Below are 16291 nucleotides of genomic sequence, written 5' to 3' on the forward strand. Positions count from 1 at the left end.
GAACGTGTTAAAATTTATTTTAGACAAAAATAACATTGAGTAAACTCCAAGCATTAATAGGCAATAATAAGCTACTTTTGACAAAAACAAAGCGAATCTGATGAAACAATAGACAGTCAGTGTCTCGTCATAAACGCAGTTTCAATGGATCAGCGTGGGGTAAATCCTCCTGTTCTTCCAATGCAGCAGTTAGCGTTTAGCTGCTAGCCCAGCCCAGGCAGACAGGATCAGGGATTCAACCCCCACAGTTAACATAACATCTGAACAGACCTCTATGTACCTGCTTTTGAATCCCCAATCTTGTAGTGTACCGCAGCACCATCCTTTGGTGAGTCAGCCCATTGAGATATATGGGGGGTTTTACCCCACCATCTACTCTCGCGCGCCAGCCGTAGTAACATTTTGTGGGTGTTCCCACACAGACTGACTGTATCTATGGAGAGCCAAAGTCACGCCCACGTCCAGTTTAGGCATACGCACCAGAGCCATTCGTCCGCCATTCATTTTGCCATCTACATTTTGTAAAATGCTTATAAAAAATAAGTTTATTATAAAAATAAAAAGTTTTATTTGGTCAAACCAAGCGATTTGGCTATATTTGGAATAACAAGAGACCATAGACCCAAATATAGCTGAATTGCTTGGTTTGACCAAATAAAATAATTTTTATAAGCATTTTATGAAATGTAGATTAAATGAATGGCGGACGAATGGCTCTGGTGCATATGCCTAAAACGGACATGGGCTTTGCTTTGGCTCTCTATAGGCAAAACGCTTTGTTCGCTCCTTCTTGCTTTTTTAATGTAATCTACTAATAAAAAGAAGTGTCAATCCTGATATCCTTCTGTGCGCTGGATTATAAATGTTATTATAGGCCATGCTTAAAATTAAACTATTTTATTTTATTTTTAAATCATCTCAAGTTCCCTGCTCTGTTTCACGACCACGGGGTCCTTGAGTCTCAGTATGTTTGGCAACCAGTGATTTCTTGATTCTATTTATTGATGATTTCAAATAGGCAAAATCACTTCTTGAAACCGAACACAAAATAAGTGTTCTCTCTCTCTCTGTCTGTCTCTCTGTCTATAGATATATAGATATTTTGGAGAGGAAACAATGTATCACCTTCCTTTGTTTCTACCTTTTCCTTCTCAGGTGAGTTGCGTGACGCAGTGAAGAGTGGAGATTACATGTCTGTCAAACTGGCACTCAATTCCAAAGAGGACTACAATCTGGACCAAGAGGTGAGTCCATCCCCCTCACAATATTATTTTTATTTTTATAAATGCCCACATTATCCACCCCCTCTTTTTTAAATCATCTGAGCAGCCTACAGTACATCATGTTGTATTTTGCTCTTTGCTATCAAACAAGCAAAAGCGGATTAATTCTTTTAGATGTATCTCAAGGCTTCTGAGGATTTCACATTCAAGGCAAAAGCACATTTTACAAGTTATATTGCTTGCACCTTGGTTGGCCCCGATGTGTATGTGTGGGAGTGATTGTGCTGTTACGGTATGAAAAATATGTATTTTGTGGATGAGCATAACTGCCGTTGCTGTACTGGTCAAATAAGACACTAATAAGGTTGAATACTTGCTTGGCTAGGGCTTCCGCACTAAAAATGTGTGCTATTTAGTACTCTTGAATCATTTTTGGTATTTGAATATCCGACAAAAGCATGTAGTTACTGTTGCAATATAGGTAAAATATCTTAAATAGTTAACTTTATAGTACCTACAGATAATTGAATAAGCAGGATTTCAAAGGCGAGTACCAAGGAATCTGTCACTTCAAGATCTATGCCTACTAATAATTCAGAGCCTCAAGACATTTTTCAGGACTCCAAAGCAGCATTCCTTTTGCAGCATACAAAGGTAAGAGTGGCTTCAGATGTTTTGTTGTTTATTTGTTTTCTGGAAATATAATTACAATTACAATCAGTAATTCTAGCATTTTTGAAATATTTGTAGCTATTTAGTTTAAGTGCAGCCATTACTTGATTCTAGATTATGTGCTGTAGTAGAAATACTTGAGTGGTAACTGCGTAATGAGTTTGGTCGTGTCTAAACTTAGTTTATATTAGCTTTAGGAAAGTAGCTCCGGGATAGCATAGCAGTAGACTACAGAGCCAGACAAAGTCAGTATTGGGATTTCACACACATACCACTTTATTCATTTATTGTCAACCAAACAATGCCTTTACTGCTCTCTACGGCACTATAATCTCTCAACATACCTGTAGATCAATATAGTTTAACAGGTACCTAGTCCTTACTGAAGAGACAGGTTACTTGTCAGGAGAAAGACTGGGAGTGGCACTGAATCAATCTGTTGCTGTAACTGTAGGACCATATGAAATCCGTTTTATTTTTTCCCCAAATTCAGTTTTTTCCATTTTAATGTAGAGGGTAGGATCTCTCTCTCTTTTCTTCTTCTTTTTTATGATTTGGCTGTCTCAGACAGCGACTTGGACATGTTTATCAAAGTGAAAACCAAGTTGTGCAGTGATGTAAGCGTCCCATGCAACCGACTCTCAAAACACCCCAATTGAAAACTGAATTATTTCTCTAGGCCTATTTTACAATTATGAAATAATTTAGGGTACTACAATAATCACGTCTACTTTTGCTAATTAGGCTAATTGCTAATTCTGAAATATTAACTATTTTACAGTTTATTCCATTTCTATTACAAAATTCCATGATTCCGTCTGTTTTTTCTGTTTTGCGGAAATCATATGGCCCTTAACGGCAGTCTCCATATAGAAGAAGCGCCACCCAGTGGATTAATCTGTTACTGTAACCAAACAATGTCCCAAAAGCATAGTAGGCATATTTGTGACTGTTACAACTGGTAGGTTTAAAATGTTAAGTTCTTAACATGTTATATGAGAAAATAATAGTTATGCATGAAAATATAATTTATACAGTACATAACTTGTAATACTATGTCCTGATGTTTTAAAGTTCAATACACAAAGTATAATAAATTAATATATGTGTATTACGCATTGGGCTAAGTTTGAATATTATAAATTATTTGTTTCAAATTGTTTGACATGTAAGCGTGCACGTTAGCGACTGTGGTGTGGTCTTTTCTTGCAGTGAACAAGCAAGAAGGCAATGAACACATGAAGTGATTGGAGAAGATTAACCCTTTGATGCAGGTACATATATGCTTTCAGAATGTGTGTTGCATCATCATCCCCATCATCATAGCAGAACATGGGCAGTATGTAGGCATTTGCTAGGTAATCATGTCCACAGGATTATTTATTTTTAACCCTATTTCACTTAACCTTATCAGCAAGAATTTGAAAGCATAGATGATGTCTGATCAGGAAGCTTACTGTATTTATGTGAATGGCTGATCACCATTTATCAAATGTTCTCTTCTTATGATTCTGTACCTGGCCTGGTCCTGGATTTACATGTTTCCTCAGCCAGATTGAAGAGGTTTTGTGTTAAATCACCAGTTTTATAAATTTGACTGTGAAAACAACTCTAAACACCCTTACTCTAACCAAACATCTTTTGTATATGTGGAATTATCTGTTTTGATAGGCAAGTCATGAATGTAGTTCTAGTTTCAATGTATTTTTTTCTGTGCTTTACCCGTCTCCATGCAGCATTTCATCCAACATCCCATGACTAAATATTCTTGGTCAGACATTTACAATGTCAAAACGCTGCTTGATCCAATAAAGCCATTAACTATTTCTTGAATGGGTCACATGTGGTTTTTGTACTGAAGAGTTGAGAGGTCTCAGGGTTTGAATGAGCTTGGATCTTGATGGGGCATTGCCAAGGTGCTGATTCATTACACCAAAATTGAATAGTGCACAGATTATTTTCAAAGGGCAATACCAAATAATTTAATTTGCCTTTTTGCGCCATGCTTTGGAGTATAACTTTACTGAAATTTCCAACCTAGTTTTAAAATTTTTACACCAACCAAGTTTTAGTATTTTTAACCCAATTTTTTTCAAACGGCTCTATCTTTCTTAAATTTACACAATCAAATTATTAATGGGGTCAGATTTGGTTGTGAGTCTTACATATACTTGTTGTCTTACAGGCGTGTGCTATTGAGGAGAAGAGATCGTTTGAAGGAGAGAAGAGCTTGATTGAAGAGAGAAGAGAGAGTGATGATCTTAGGTTGACTCTCGACCTTGACAGTACAAGCGAGGAAGAGGGTACTCTGAGAGTGAGAGAGCATATGCTGCAAGATTTGGATGGTCCAAGCGATGGCGAGAAAATGCCAAAGGGTCTTACCAGTACAAACACTGAGCAGATGACACTGAGGGAGCATGAAAATATTCAAAAAATTGGGAGGAACGTAAAGGAGCACAGCAACACTAGCCCAGAAACACACAATGATTCAACTAGTTTCAGTACCAAGCAGGAACGTCCACGAGAGGAAGGCGGGACACCAGGTGGCACAAACGTTGGTTTATCAAGCGAAATGAGTTTGAATATTGAACCTGAGAGTTCAAGCAGCAATGCAGAAATTATTCTGTCCGGGGAAGAGAAGAGTCCTCTCAGTGAAGACAGGAGATCGAATGTGGAACAGAAGTGGATGGTCGATGAACAGAGTTTCATTGAGAAAGGCAAAGACTCGATTGATGAAGCAGGGGACATGGTGGGATGTCGCTCGGATGGTGCAGACCATGTTCCATCTGATGACACCACAGGTAACCCATCTGAACTGGGTTCAAAAGAGATTGCAAAAACCCAATCAGGCCGCCACAAGAAAACCCGGGAGAGGAAACAACCAACACGATCAAGTTCAAGGACCAGTAAGAAAGTGCTTGTTCCACTATCTAGTGCAGTGGATGAAGAAAAACAAGAGTCAGGCAAAAAGCACTTCTGCTTGTATTGCAAAATGGCTTTCACCCAACTTACAAAGCATTTAGAAAGGAAACATTCAGAGGAAACCGATGTTGCCCATGCAGTACACTTTCCCAAAGGCTCCAAAATCAGACAGAGCTTGCTTGATCAAATTCGCAAAAAAGGAGATTATGAGCACAACTGCCAAGTTCTCAAAAGTGGGGAGGGGCAAATCGTTACACAGAAACAGGTAAAAAATACCAGCTTATCTGTTCGCGACTACCTGCCTTGCCAGCACTGCTTTGCTTTTTACCGCAAAACAGATTTATGGAGGCATGAGCGGTCATGTAAGGCAAGAAAGGGAGACCAAAGATTCTCTGAAGGCAGAAAAGGCAGAGTCCATAGTGCTGCCTCTCGATTGCTTCCAATGTCAGAGTTCTTAACGGGAGGCTGCGAGGAAATCATTCACATCATGCATCAAGATGATATCTCGAGGCACGTCAGAAATGACCCCCTTATTTGCAAATATGGCAACGCACTGTCTGCTAAGCACGACCATGACAAGTCTCAGTTTGCTTACATTGCTCAAAAAATGAGGGAACTGGGCAGATTTGTGCTCGCTGTGAATGAGCTTGACAGTAGTGTGCAATATTTGCATGAAATTTGTCTGCCATCCAGATTTGAATTGGCTGTTGAAGGGGCCAAGAAAGCTAGTGGTTTTGACCCAAGCTCCAGTAAGTTTAAAACTGTTTCCCTGGTCTCAAAGATTGGGTACTCTTTGAAACGAGCTGCAGAAATCGCTTTTGGGGAGAGTCGCATGACAGAGGATTTTGAAACTGAGGTCCAAGTGAAAAGGTTCATACAGCTTCTTGATACAAAATGGAATGCACGTTTTTCACGCAAAGCTCTCATATCTGGTGCCCAGAGACAAGAGGTCAAGAAACTGGAAATAGACAATTCAACTCTGACAGACGATTTGATAAAACTACACAAATTCATCAAGAATGAAGGAGACGAAGCAAAGAAGGAACTAAAACAAAGTCCCAGTTTGTCTACATGGAAAAAGCTCAGTGAAGCCACTCTTGCAGACGTGTGTCTCTTCAACAGAGGAAGGGTAGGAAATGTTGGTAGAATGCTTTTTCAAACTTACAGTAGCAGAAAGAGTACGAGAACTTTCATGCCATCTGCAGATCAAATAATGAAAAGCACAAAATTGGAGCTGGACCTTGGTGAACATTTCACCAGGTTGGAACTAGAAGGTCAGTATGGTCGGAACACGCTGGTTCTGCTAACTCAAAGGATGGTCTTGTCAATTGATCTACTCATTGAGAATCGAGAGAAAGCCGGTGTGTCAAAAGATAACCCTTATCTCTTTGCACGAACTGAAGGCCCATCCTTCATCAGAGGATTGGACTGTTTGAGAAGGGCTGCAAATGAATGTGGAATTAAAAACCAAGACGCGCTTCTGTCCACATCATTAAGAGAGCAAATTGCCAGCTACTGGCAGCTAATGAGCCTCAGTGAACGCGAATTGGACCAAGTGGCCAAGCTGGTGGGTCGGAGCACCCAGGACTGTTACACACTCTCAGAAAACCCATCACAGTTGGAGGAAGTGAGCAAACTACTGCTCCAGATGGATCGAACACTGGGTTCAAATCGTCCAAGCACTGCCGGAGAGGGTGAGTACCATTTGCTTTATTATTGAGCCTTTCACTTTCATGTTCTTTTATTACAAAGGTTGAATAGCAAATATCCAGTGCTCTCAAAGTAGTTTCATAGTTGTTCTTTGTAACTATTGAGATGCTGCTCAATTGCATGAAGATTTTACAGTCAACCTTTTTTTCACACATAAAAAAGTGTACCTTACTGATTCCTTCTCTCTACTTTATCCATCTTTTTAGGAACAGTCACAAACACCACTTCAAAGAAAAAACCATGGAGTGAGAAGGAACAGGCTGCAGTGAAGCGTTACTTGGGTGACTTTATCAAAATAATGAAGGTCCCAGGTAAAAAGGAATGTAACGCATGCATAGCTTTTGAACCAGATTTGGTTGGCAGGTCTTGGACAGATGTCAAAAGTTATGTGCACAACACACTGCAGATGATGAGAAAGAAATATAACCAGTGTACATCTGATGGGAGCGTAAATCCCTTGGAGTCAGATAACGACGCCGCTGTTTGTAGTATGACAACAGTACAGCCAACAGACTTGAGGGGAAATTCAGAAACAACCCCTGTAGCTACATCATTCGCCCGAGAGATGACTTCAATGGTCTCAGCGTATGTACCCATGGGTTCTACTAGTACAAATATGGCCCATACAATTCTACCCATGATTTCTACTTTTACACCATTGAATGCTACTGATACAGCAGTAGTTCCCACATTTACACCACAGAATCCTGCAAGTACACAAATGCCTCAAGCATACACAACGCAGAGCCCTAGAAGTACACCAGTTCCTCCTGTGTATATGCGACAGAACACTACAAGTACACCAATGGTCCCTACTTTTAGCCCACTGAATGCTCCAACACCAATGGTTCCTACATTCATGCCATTGAATGCTCCAAGTACACCAATGATCCCTACATTCACGCCACTAAATGATAGAAGTATGGTTTCTTCATTCACACCTCTGAACCATTCAAGTACATCAGCGTACCCCACAAGCTCACCCAGGGCCTCTACAACTGCCCAGGTTGTCTCGACAATCCATGCACCCATGGTTCCGGACAGAGCACATGTGGTACAGACAAGTACGCCCATGTCCCCTGCAAGAAAACAAGTTGCTTCTTCTGAAAAGACTCAAAAGAGAACCAAGAGGCTGTGGAGTGCGGAGGAACAGGCAGCCGTCAGGCGCCAGTTTGGAGACTTTTGTAAACTGGTGAAAGTACCGGGCAAAAAGGAATGTGATGCATGTCTAGCAGCCGAACCGGCCTTAAGTAGCCGGACATGGAGGGAAGTCAAATACTATGTGCACAATACCATTCAGTCAATGAAGAGGAAAAGCAATGCACATGCACCCAAAGGCAATGCACTTGCACCCAAACGCAGTGGACAGGATCCAGAGATGAACAATTCAAGCAACGAGTGGGACGCTCCTGTTTATTTGTCTTTGTAAATACTTTTCATGAACATTATAGGAAACACTCATTGGCCGGCAAAACGTCAGAGGAAGCTGTTGCATTAACCTTGAAATCTATGTGGCTTACACATTTGGTAGATGTGAATGTTGAAATATATCAACCAGCCATATGGATCCTTGGCTTGAGGTCTTGAGAACTGCTCTGCCGTTCTTTATGTCACACATTTGTAAAGGTCCTGAAGGAATCAGAACTCAAGTTCATTGGACCAAGCTATTGGTGTACTGTTGCATGAATATACACAAAAACAAAATGGGTGGAACCAAGGATGTTGGTTTGGCTTGGGAAAAAAACAGTTAGATATTTATGTTAAATATGGTTAGATTGCATCTATGTAACAGTCAATTTGTTAAATCATGGCAGAAACTTTCTAGGAAGGGTTCTGATCTAGATTTGTGATTATGTAGTAAACAAACCTCATTTTGCGTGGTGGGAATTGCAACCAGCCAATTGTTAGATAATTGCATCTGTGGCTGGTAAGGATTGTGCTCTCTTCCAGCCACTCTGGCAGGTATCCAACTAGGCTTTCACAATCTAAAGCACATATCGGCAGGTCAAAGTGGCTGCTGAATTATTTTGGACCCCCTAGCCACTGTGGCCAGTAGATGAAAACATGTTTCCATCGCTGTTCTTAGCAAAGGTACCCCATTGGCTGTACATTTTCAGAGGAATTTCTACTCTTCTCTCATTCACTAATTGGACACCTGTCTAGCTGTCTCAAAAACTTTTTTTAATTCTGCCTATACTGTTTGTGTAGCATTTTTATGTATTTTGACTATCAAAACACAAATGGGAAAAAATACAGACCAGCAAACCCTTGCAGCCACTCCCTCAAAGTGATAGTTGTATTAGACTGCTTTCTTGGATTCCTGAATGTCTGGCTCAAGTGTACTATATTCCTGCTTTAGCCAGTAGCCTAAATTGTAGATGGCCTCTAATAGTCTGCAGCAGCAATGACATATGTTCTTGGCTGATGTTAGAGAATTAGGAGTTCCATGTGTTATACCTCTCACTGAAACATTGAAAATTGCTTTTTCTTTCAGGATCTTGTTGATAACTGTTTTCCTCATTTTAATGTTTTTCATGTGAGCTGCAAAAAAAAATTATTTTATTTTTGTATCACTGTTTAGAAGATCTAAACCATTTATTGTAATTTTTTGTACTATTCTCTTTGGGGGGGAATACACGACACTGGTCAAATCTTTATTACTTTGTTTTTAACTTTAATCATGTGGATGTTGGTGACGCCCTCAACAAAATATATTATTTCAATATAATTTTGATCTGTTTCTAGTCGTGACTCAGCAGTTGGTTTGTGTATTACAAAAATGTTCCATCTTCTTAAGTTAATGTTAGCTAGTGAACTAGCTGGCCAGCTAGTTTTTGCGCTGCCTGTCACTGAGGTCAGTAACGCTAGTAGGAGAGGGGGGGGGGGGGGGAGTTGTGCAGGTATGGATGCCTAGCTGGCCATTTTTGAGTCACGCTTTGCAAATATAGAATAACGTTAAAATACATAAAGGATTAAACTCTTTATTTTAGGGGGCATTTAAAAGCGCCCATCGTCCAAATTCCAAGGGCAATTTTAGATTTTTTTTTAGGGGTATTTTTGCCCAGAGCCCCCGCTAATTTCCTACCCTGGCCTAAATCTTCAGTTTTTCTGTTTTGGCAGTATATCGTAGAAGTGGATTGATATAAAGAAAAGAAAAACAGTAAATACAAGGATTAAAACAAGAAGGTTTTACTTGTTTTTGCTGATCAGATTAAAGCAGCTACGAGGAACTTTAATTTAGTCTTGATTTTAGCTGCCCCTGTGGACAAGTGGTAGTGTTCTCCTGGAATAAAGATGCCTGCGACAGGCCAGCCAGGGCTTCTCCGAGTCTGCGAGCAACCCCCCCCCCCCCCCCCCTGTTTTATTTACTGCATAAGGTTAACATTGGTTTATTCGCTGGCGGGTAGTGTTGGGGTCGAGACCACCTAAACCGAGACCGAACCAAGACCAAGGGGGGGAGACCGAGACCAAACCTGAGGGGGAGCAAGACCGGGGGGGAGACAGGTTGATTGATTGTACTGTACTTATGGATATAGAAGACAATAAAAAGCATCAAGGGATGACATGTAAAAGTGTGAACACTTAATTCCAACATGGTCCCTGGTCTTACAAAAACAGGACAGTAACACATAACATGGTAAGATGAGACCAGACCAATATGAGACCATTTTCAAGACCATGACTCGAATGTTGGCTTGCTAAATGTTTTTTCTTCCCGCTTTGTTTTGCAAAGAAACGCTTTGTGGTTTGTATAAGCAAATCGTATGACTGATGATTTGGACGACGTCTCTGCAGCCACTGCTCTGCTCTCCAATGCCTTGTCAACTTGTGTTGTCTTCCTTGGCACGTAAGGGGAGTGGGTTCAGCTGTAAAACTTTCAAACTGCAAAGTTATTGGTTGCAATTGGAGGGGGCAATTTTACACCCAATCCCATTCAAAAATTTAATAAATCAGACAATACACAGGCAGGTAATGGATGTCACTGCAGTTGTGGTCTTGAAATAAAATCCGGAGTCCGGCTTGCCCGAATCAAGACCAAGACTGAGGCAGGGCGAGCCCAAGAGAAGACTGAGACCATCAAAATGTGGTCAAGACCGGTCTCAAGCCCTCCAATACTACCGGCTGGAACAAAAATTAGAACCAGTTTCACATGGACGTGCACCCGAACCAGTTTCACATGGACGTGCACCCGAACCGCGCAGGCATTTAGAAAAACTATATGAATCGTCCAATCTTCTTGCTGATGGTCTCATTAGATGTAGGTAAGATGTGAGGCATCAGTATTAAATATAGACTGTTTCGTATCCAGTTAAAAGTTCCTTGTAACAGCTTTATAGTTAAGTTCCTTTCCTGTAAGCCAAATGAAGAATATAGTTAGTTTCATCACCTTTTATATTCAATTCAAATATGGAGAGTAGTCTTGATTTTTTGTTTTTATTCCAGGATTATTGTTGCATTTAATCAGCACTTAACACTTTTTTTTTTACCACCAATTAATGGCCTAATAGCAGCATGTGTTATTAATAAATGGCATTGTCACAATGCACAGCCCAGGTCCATAGCATTTCCTTGTATAGCCTCTTGTTGTTGGTGTCACAACTGAACCTCCTTTGATCTCTGTGTTACTGTATGTGCAGTAGGCAGGATAATGTTCCTGAAGCAGTTGTACGAGGAAAAATAATTTGTGCAGGGTTTGCAAATAATATATGATCATTCAACTCCGATATCATTGCTGTTGGGTGTTACAAAGTACCGACTCTTTTTATGTATAGTAGATAGCTTATTTTCATGTGTCGCTCTTCATCCTGTTGTAATCATGTTGCCTTCAGTTAATGCTTCTCATCATGTATTGTATGAAACCTATAACTTCTGCTTGGACAATAAAATGCTTCTTGGCTTAAACTTTTAAAGGTATTTTATGAGACAGACATCTTAAACGCTGTTGAGCTGTGGGTGGGTGGTCGTGATGTGCGGGTCAGTACGGAACTGGGTGGGACGTTAGGGTCGACTAAAGATGATATTGAGGATGGGTCGGGCGTGTGCGGGTCAAATGGGCGACACACGGTACACACAATGTAATTATAGAGTACATTTCAATACGTCTTTTTTAATTTAACAGAATAAACTCCAATCTCCAGCTGGTCCAGATTTTGGCTTGGTTTCTGGGTGTTTTTACGTGTACGAAAATGGATTGGGCGGGTTTGGATATGTGTACCGTTACTCGTTTCGTTTGGCTGCTTTACTGCTGGGGTACCACGGTGCTGCTGCAGCTGTGAAAGTGGGGGCTTCCTTTTTTTATTTAACGGTATACTATATAACTTTTTTAGGCCCCATAAACAAACTTTATAAAGTATCTTTTAGCTCTGACAGAGCTCTTGGTAAGGAATATCAGTTTGTAAGAGTTAAAAATGAATTTTTAGATGTACTTGAAAGCTGTAAACGGTTTGTTTTCATTTTACACTTTGTGTGTGTCAGATTAAGCAGTCGGGTTGAAAGGAACTGACGTGTCTGATGTGTTGGTCTATTTTGCATATTTGAAGGTTTAACCAGAGACTTTCCAATATAGAGACACCTCAACTTAGTCACTTCCTGTATGTGAATGGGCTTTTAGAATGAGGATTTTGTTTACTCAGAATCAGAATAACTTTGTTAATCCCAGAGGGGAAATTGAGTCAGTCATGCTACAGTTGCTCACACTCAGGTAGGGAGAAATATAAACATCGAAACATACAACATAGCCCTTTATCAATAAAGTGTCACAAATATGTGCCTTGTCCTACAATCCTTATCAAGTACCATTTAGTAAGTGAAATATGTGAGCTACATAATGTTTTCTTATATACTGCAGTGTGAGTAATAGTAGTAATAGTAATAATAATAAAGAGTAATGCCTACCCCACACTACAGGATTTTCAAATCCTTGAAGATTATAAAAATCTTGAGAGCCCACACACTACAGGACAGAGAGAGCCGATTTTTTAACATTTCAATCTTGGGACACACACACAATCGCGTCTGTTCAAACGCAACCCCACACACTAGAAGATTATGCCGAAGATTCACCTTGGAAGCAGGGCTCGACGTTAACTTTTAAAATGAATCTTGACGAGGAAACGTGTGGAGCTTTAATACACTGTGTGGTTTTCTGCTCGCGGAAGACTTGAAAACTCCACTTTGTCCGCCCAGCCGCGTCCATTCGGGGTGTAGGCCTACTGTGCACGGCCAGGCGAAAACCGTCTGCACAGGTGCCTTGTGGAGGGGCGTGTCTGCTGATTTGACTCACTTTTCCGTGCGGACACTCGCCGATCTAAGCGCTTGTTGTAGGCTACATGCTTTGCAGTATAGCATTAGTTTTCCGTCCCGTTCAAAGACGCATCACCTCGATGACAATTTCCTCGTTCTTTGTTTCTGTGCGGGGCTGCGGGCGGACGCGGACCAGATTATTTTGCGAAAAACTGTATGGAAACGCAGCTACTACTGGCTCTCTGCTCAAGATGCAATCGCCTGTCGGGTTGTAAATATCTAACATGTTAGATATGCCCGATTCACAATCGGGAAGAGGCAGTCTTCCCGATTGTGAATCTTTGAACCCCACACACTACAGGATCATTTGGGAAGATTATCTGCCCGACGCGCATCAAATCGGGAGCACCCCCGAGAAAATCGGGAGGGGGGAATCTTGGCCATAATCTTGCAAATTATCCTGTAGTGTGGGGTAGGCATAAGGTGCATTAGGTCCAGTCAGTAAAATTAACAGTAACATGAACAATAACGGTGTGGATTATTTGATTTAAATGCATGAAATAAGGGCTGTCTTCACAAACGTGGACCACTTGTATGACTTTTGAAATGTAAATGTGTTTTGTTTTTTTACGCGATTTTCAGAAAACTCATAGTGGTTCTGGATTGTGAAGATTATCCTGCTGAAGACAAATTACCACTCCCATAAACCTTTGTTAACCACAGACCTTATTTCATGCATTTAACCGCGTTCCCCATTCTAAAATCCCATAGCCTTTTCCCCCCATGAACGAACATGGTGGCGATTTCTGATTCATTTTCATACCATTGACAGACAGCCAATCACAAGCTGATAACCACACCCATTTAGGAGACTGGAAGAGTACAATTTCTTACTATTGGCTGAGCCTGGAGTGGGTTGTCTCTAAATTATCCATCTCTGGTTTAACTTTGCATCTAGACTAGGGGAATAGTTCCCCCAAAATAGGAAATTCAGGGGAATAGTTCCCCCACAATTGGGAATTCAGTCTATCTGCTCACTCCAATGTCAATGAAGTGGCGAAGTCTCGCCTTTGCAAGATTTCTCATGGGGCCTAAGGCAGCGTTCACACCCTAAGCGCTTTTTTCAGTTAGAACACTATGGAAATCATGTCGAGAGCGCTTCTATTGCGCACGGAGCGTTTTCTTTCCCCTGCAGTCGCGTGCGCTAGAGTTTAGAACACAACGACCACATGGACGGTAGCCAGCTGGTTTTGTCTGTTTGATGTTGTTGTTCACTGTCAACATGAAAGCCAGATTATTGCCAGTTCTGGCAGCAGCGGAGGTGGAGGATCCCTCTGGGAGGAGAAAATGTAGGAGGAGTGAAAAGACGAGCAACGCGCTTTTCCTCCAAATGTTCAACTTTTGTCAGCCCATAGCGCTCCTCCAAAAACGCCACCAGCGCTAAACGCCAGGTGCGTTCCTTGAAAGAGGAGCACGTTTAGCGCATCCTTACATAGACAATGAATTGCAGAAAGATGCTGGAAGCTCCCAAAACGCTTTTGGTGTGAATGTCCCCTAAGGAAGTGACTTCCCCATTCACTTTTCCATTGATGTTTTGTAAAATCTTAAAAATAGTTTTACTTTGACAAACCACGTGATTCAGCTGTATTCACTTCACAATAATAGGGCATGGGCCGTGGTTTCAGTTACAGGTAGGCTACCTTGTATAATTGTTACCCCCGTTCCATCCAACATTAATTTCATTACTGGATCTGAAGTGCATGACCTACACTACTTGAAGGCAACTTGTAAAGATGCTGAAGCCACGGACCTTTTACAAGAATAAACCACAGCAGGTACGTAAGCTACTATCTCACAATTTATTAAAAGTTTTAGTCTTTTTTTCTAATTTTGTATTTTTGGAATGTTGGCTGACGGTACCGCTGTTGGTTGATTTTTGTAACATTAGAATAAAAAGCCATATAGTGATTTTCTCAAGACGCAGAGAAATTAAAACATTCAATCTAACATTGTTCTGCACAACATTTTTACAATTTCTTCCATAGCCTAGTCTTTTATTTAAAATGTGTATATTGTATTGTGATTGTCACAATGGTTTGTCATTTGTTTAATCCAGGGAACTTTATCAAATGTGGATCATCAAGATACCGATACCACCAGTGGAGGGAAAAATGCTAAACCAGCTGATGGCAAAAGCAACGTGCATCTAGTGAAAAAAACAACGGTAGTAAGTAAATTCTGTCTTGTCTCTTCAGTATAAAGTATGTAGAGTACTGTATAACATTGAAGTATCTTCCCTTTGTATCATTTACTGTACAGGCCGCAGTACAGGCTGTCGTCGACGCGCCATCCACTAGCCATCAACTCACCACCAACTCCGCTTCAACATCGAACATGGACGCCATGTTGGGGGTGACCTTGAAAGTGGAACGAGCAGTAGCCAAAGCAACAGCTTCTCTCCGTAAAGAGCTGGAGGACTTAAAGGCCACCTCCAACAAACAACAGTCACAGCTAGAAGACGTCTTCAGACAGCTGGAAAACTTAAAGGCCAAACAGCTCGAGGACCACAAGAAGGCAACAGAGGAGACGCGCAGGGAAAATCATCCTCCTCTGCAGAATGACATCACTGTATGGCCCTCGAGTTGTAGCCAGCTTTTCGGGCCCCTATCACCCAATGACCTTAGATCACAGCCCTCCTGTTCGCCTGATCGAGAACCTTTCTCGTTGACACTTTCACGGTCACAGTCACCCATCGACACCCCAACAACATCATTTGTCCCCAACAGGTGGAGGTCAGCTTGCGAAAAGAGACGGCAGCAGCGAGTCTTGCCCGACATCCCATTACGGGCTGTTTCAGCGGAGATGGATGAGGAGGTGTACCAGCAACACCCCAACCAGCCGGATGCTTACGCAGCACACATGTTCATGCTGCTAGTTGACTTTTCCACCTACAAACAGTGGGTTCACAAGGTCAACTGGTTGGGCAATCACGGCAAACTTGGATTGCCTGTGAACCTCAAGAGGAAGTTGGAGGAAGTTGTGAGAGCAAAATATAGTGTTGTGGATGAAGCAGCTGTTCGTTGTCGGGTCAATGAGCGTCTCCGGAAGCCGAGAGGGGCAGATCCCATGACGTGGTTAGATTACACCTCATAAACCGACTGACCGCCCAAAGGCCCATGAGACTGACTTAACTTTTCCTTTTTTTATTAGTATTATTTTCCATTTTTGAGTCCGTTTTTTTCCTCCTTTCTTTTTTCATAATTTTTGATCGACTGTGCTGATGAGGGACACCCTCCTGGCATCAATGCCCATGATGGATGTCCTAACGGTCTCTGCGGCTCATTAATATTAGGATTATTATACTTATCAACAGGCCTAGCCAGCACAGCTAGCTCCTACGGTTAGCAGTCTGGAACATAAATGTTTTGCCCTATAGTGAATGCATTTAACTTGTATAATATGCCTCAGTTGTCTATGCGTGTGTAATTTGTCTATCTAGGCCTAGATAGAAAAATTACACA

The 16291-nt window shown here is 41.3% G+C and overlaps 1 protein-coding gene across 1 annotated transcript in view; it reads left to right on the top strand.

Annotated features, from left to right (window-relative positions):
* The window catches only part of mphosph8 (M-phase phosphoprotein 8), a 49858-nt gene that overhangs the window by 18445 nt on the left and 15122 nt on the right, over positions 1-16291 (top strand). Inside the window, exon 7 of the mRNA XM_083639331.1 lies at positions 1156-1244. Coding sequence (XP_083495457.1) covers positions 1156-1244 — 89 coding nt within the window. The remainder of the gene's footprint in view (positions 1-1155; positions 1245-16291) is intronic.

The sequence above is a fragment of the Poromitra crassiceps genome (genome assembly GCF_964638095.1).
Source record: "Poromitra crassiceps genome assembly, chromosome: 6".
In the NCBI taxonomy this organism is placed as follows: domain Eukaryota; kingdom Metazoa; phylum Chordata; class Actinopteri; order Beryciformes; family Melamphaidae; genus Poromitra; species Poromitra crassiceps.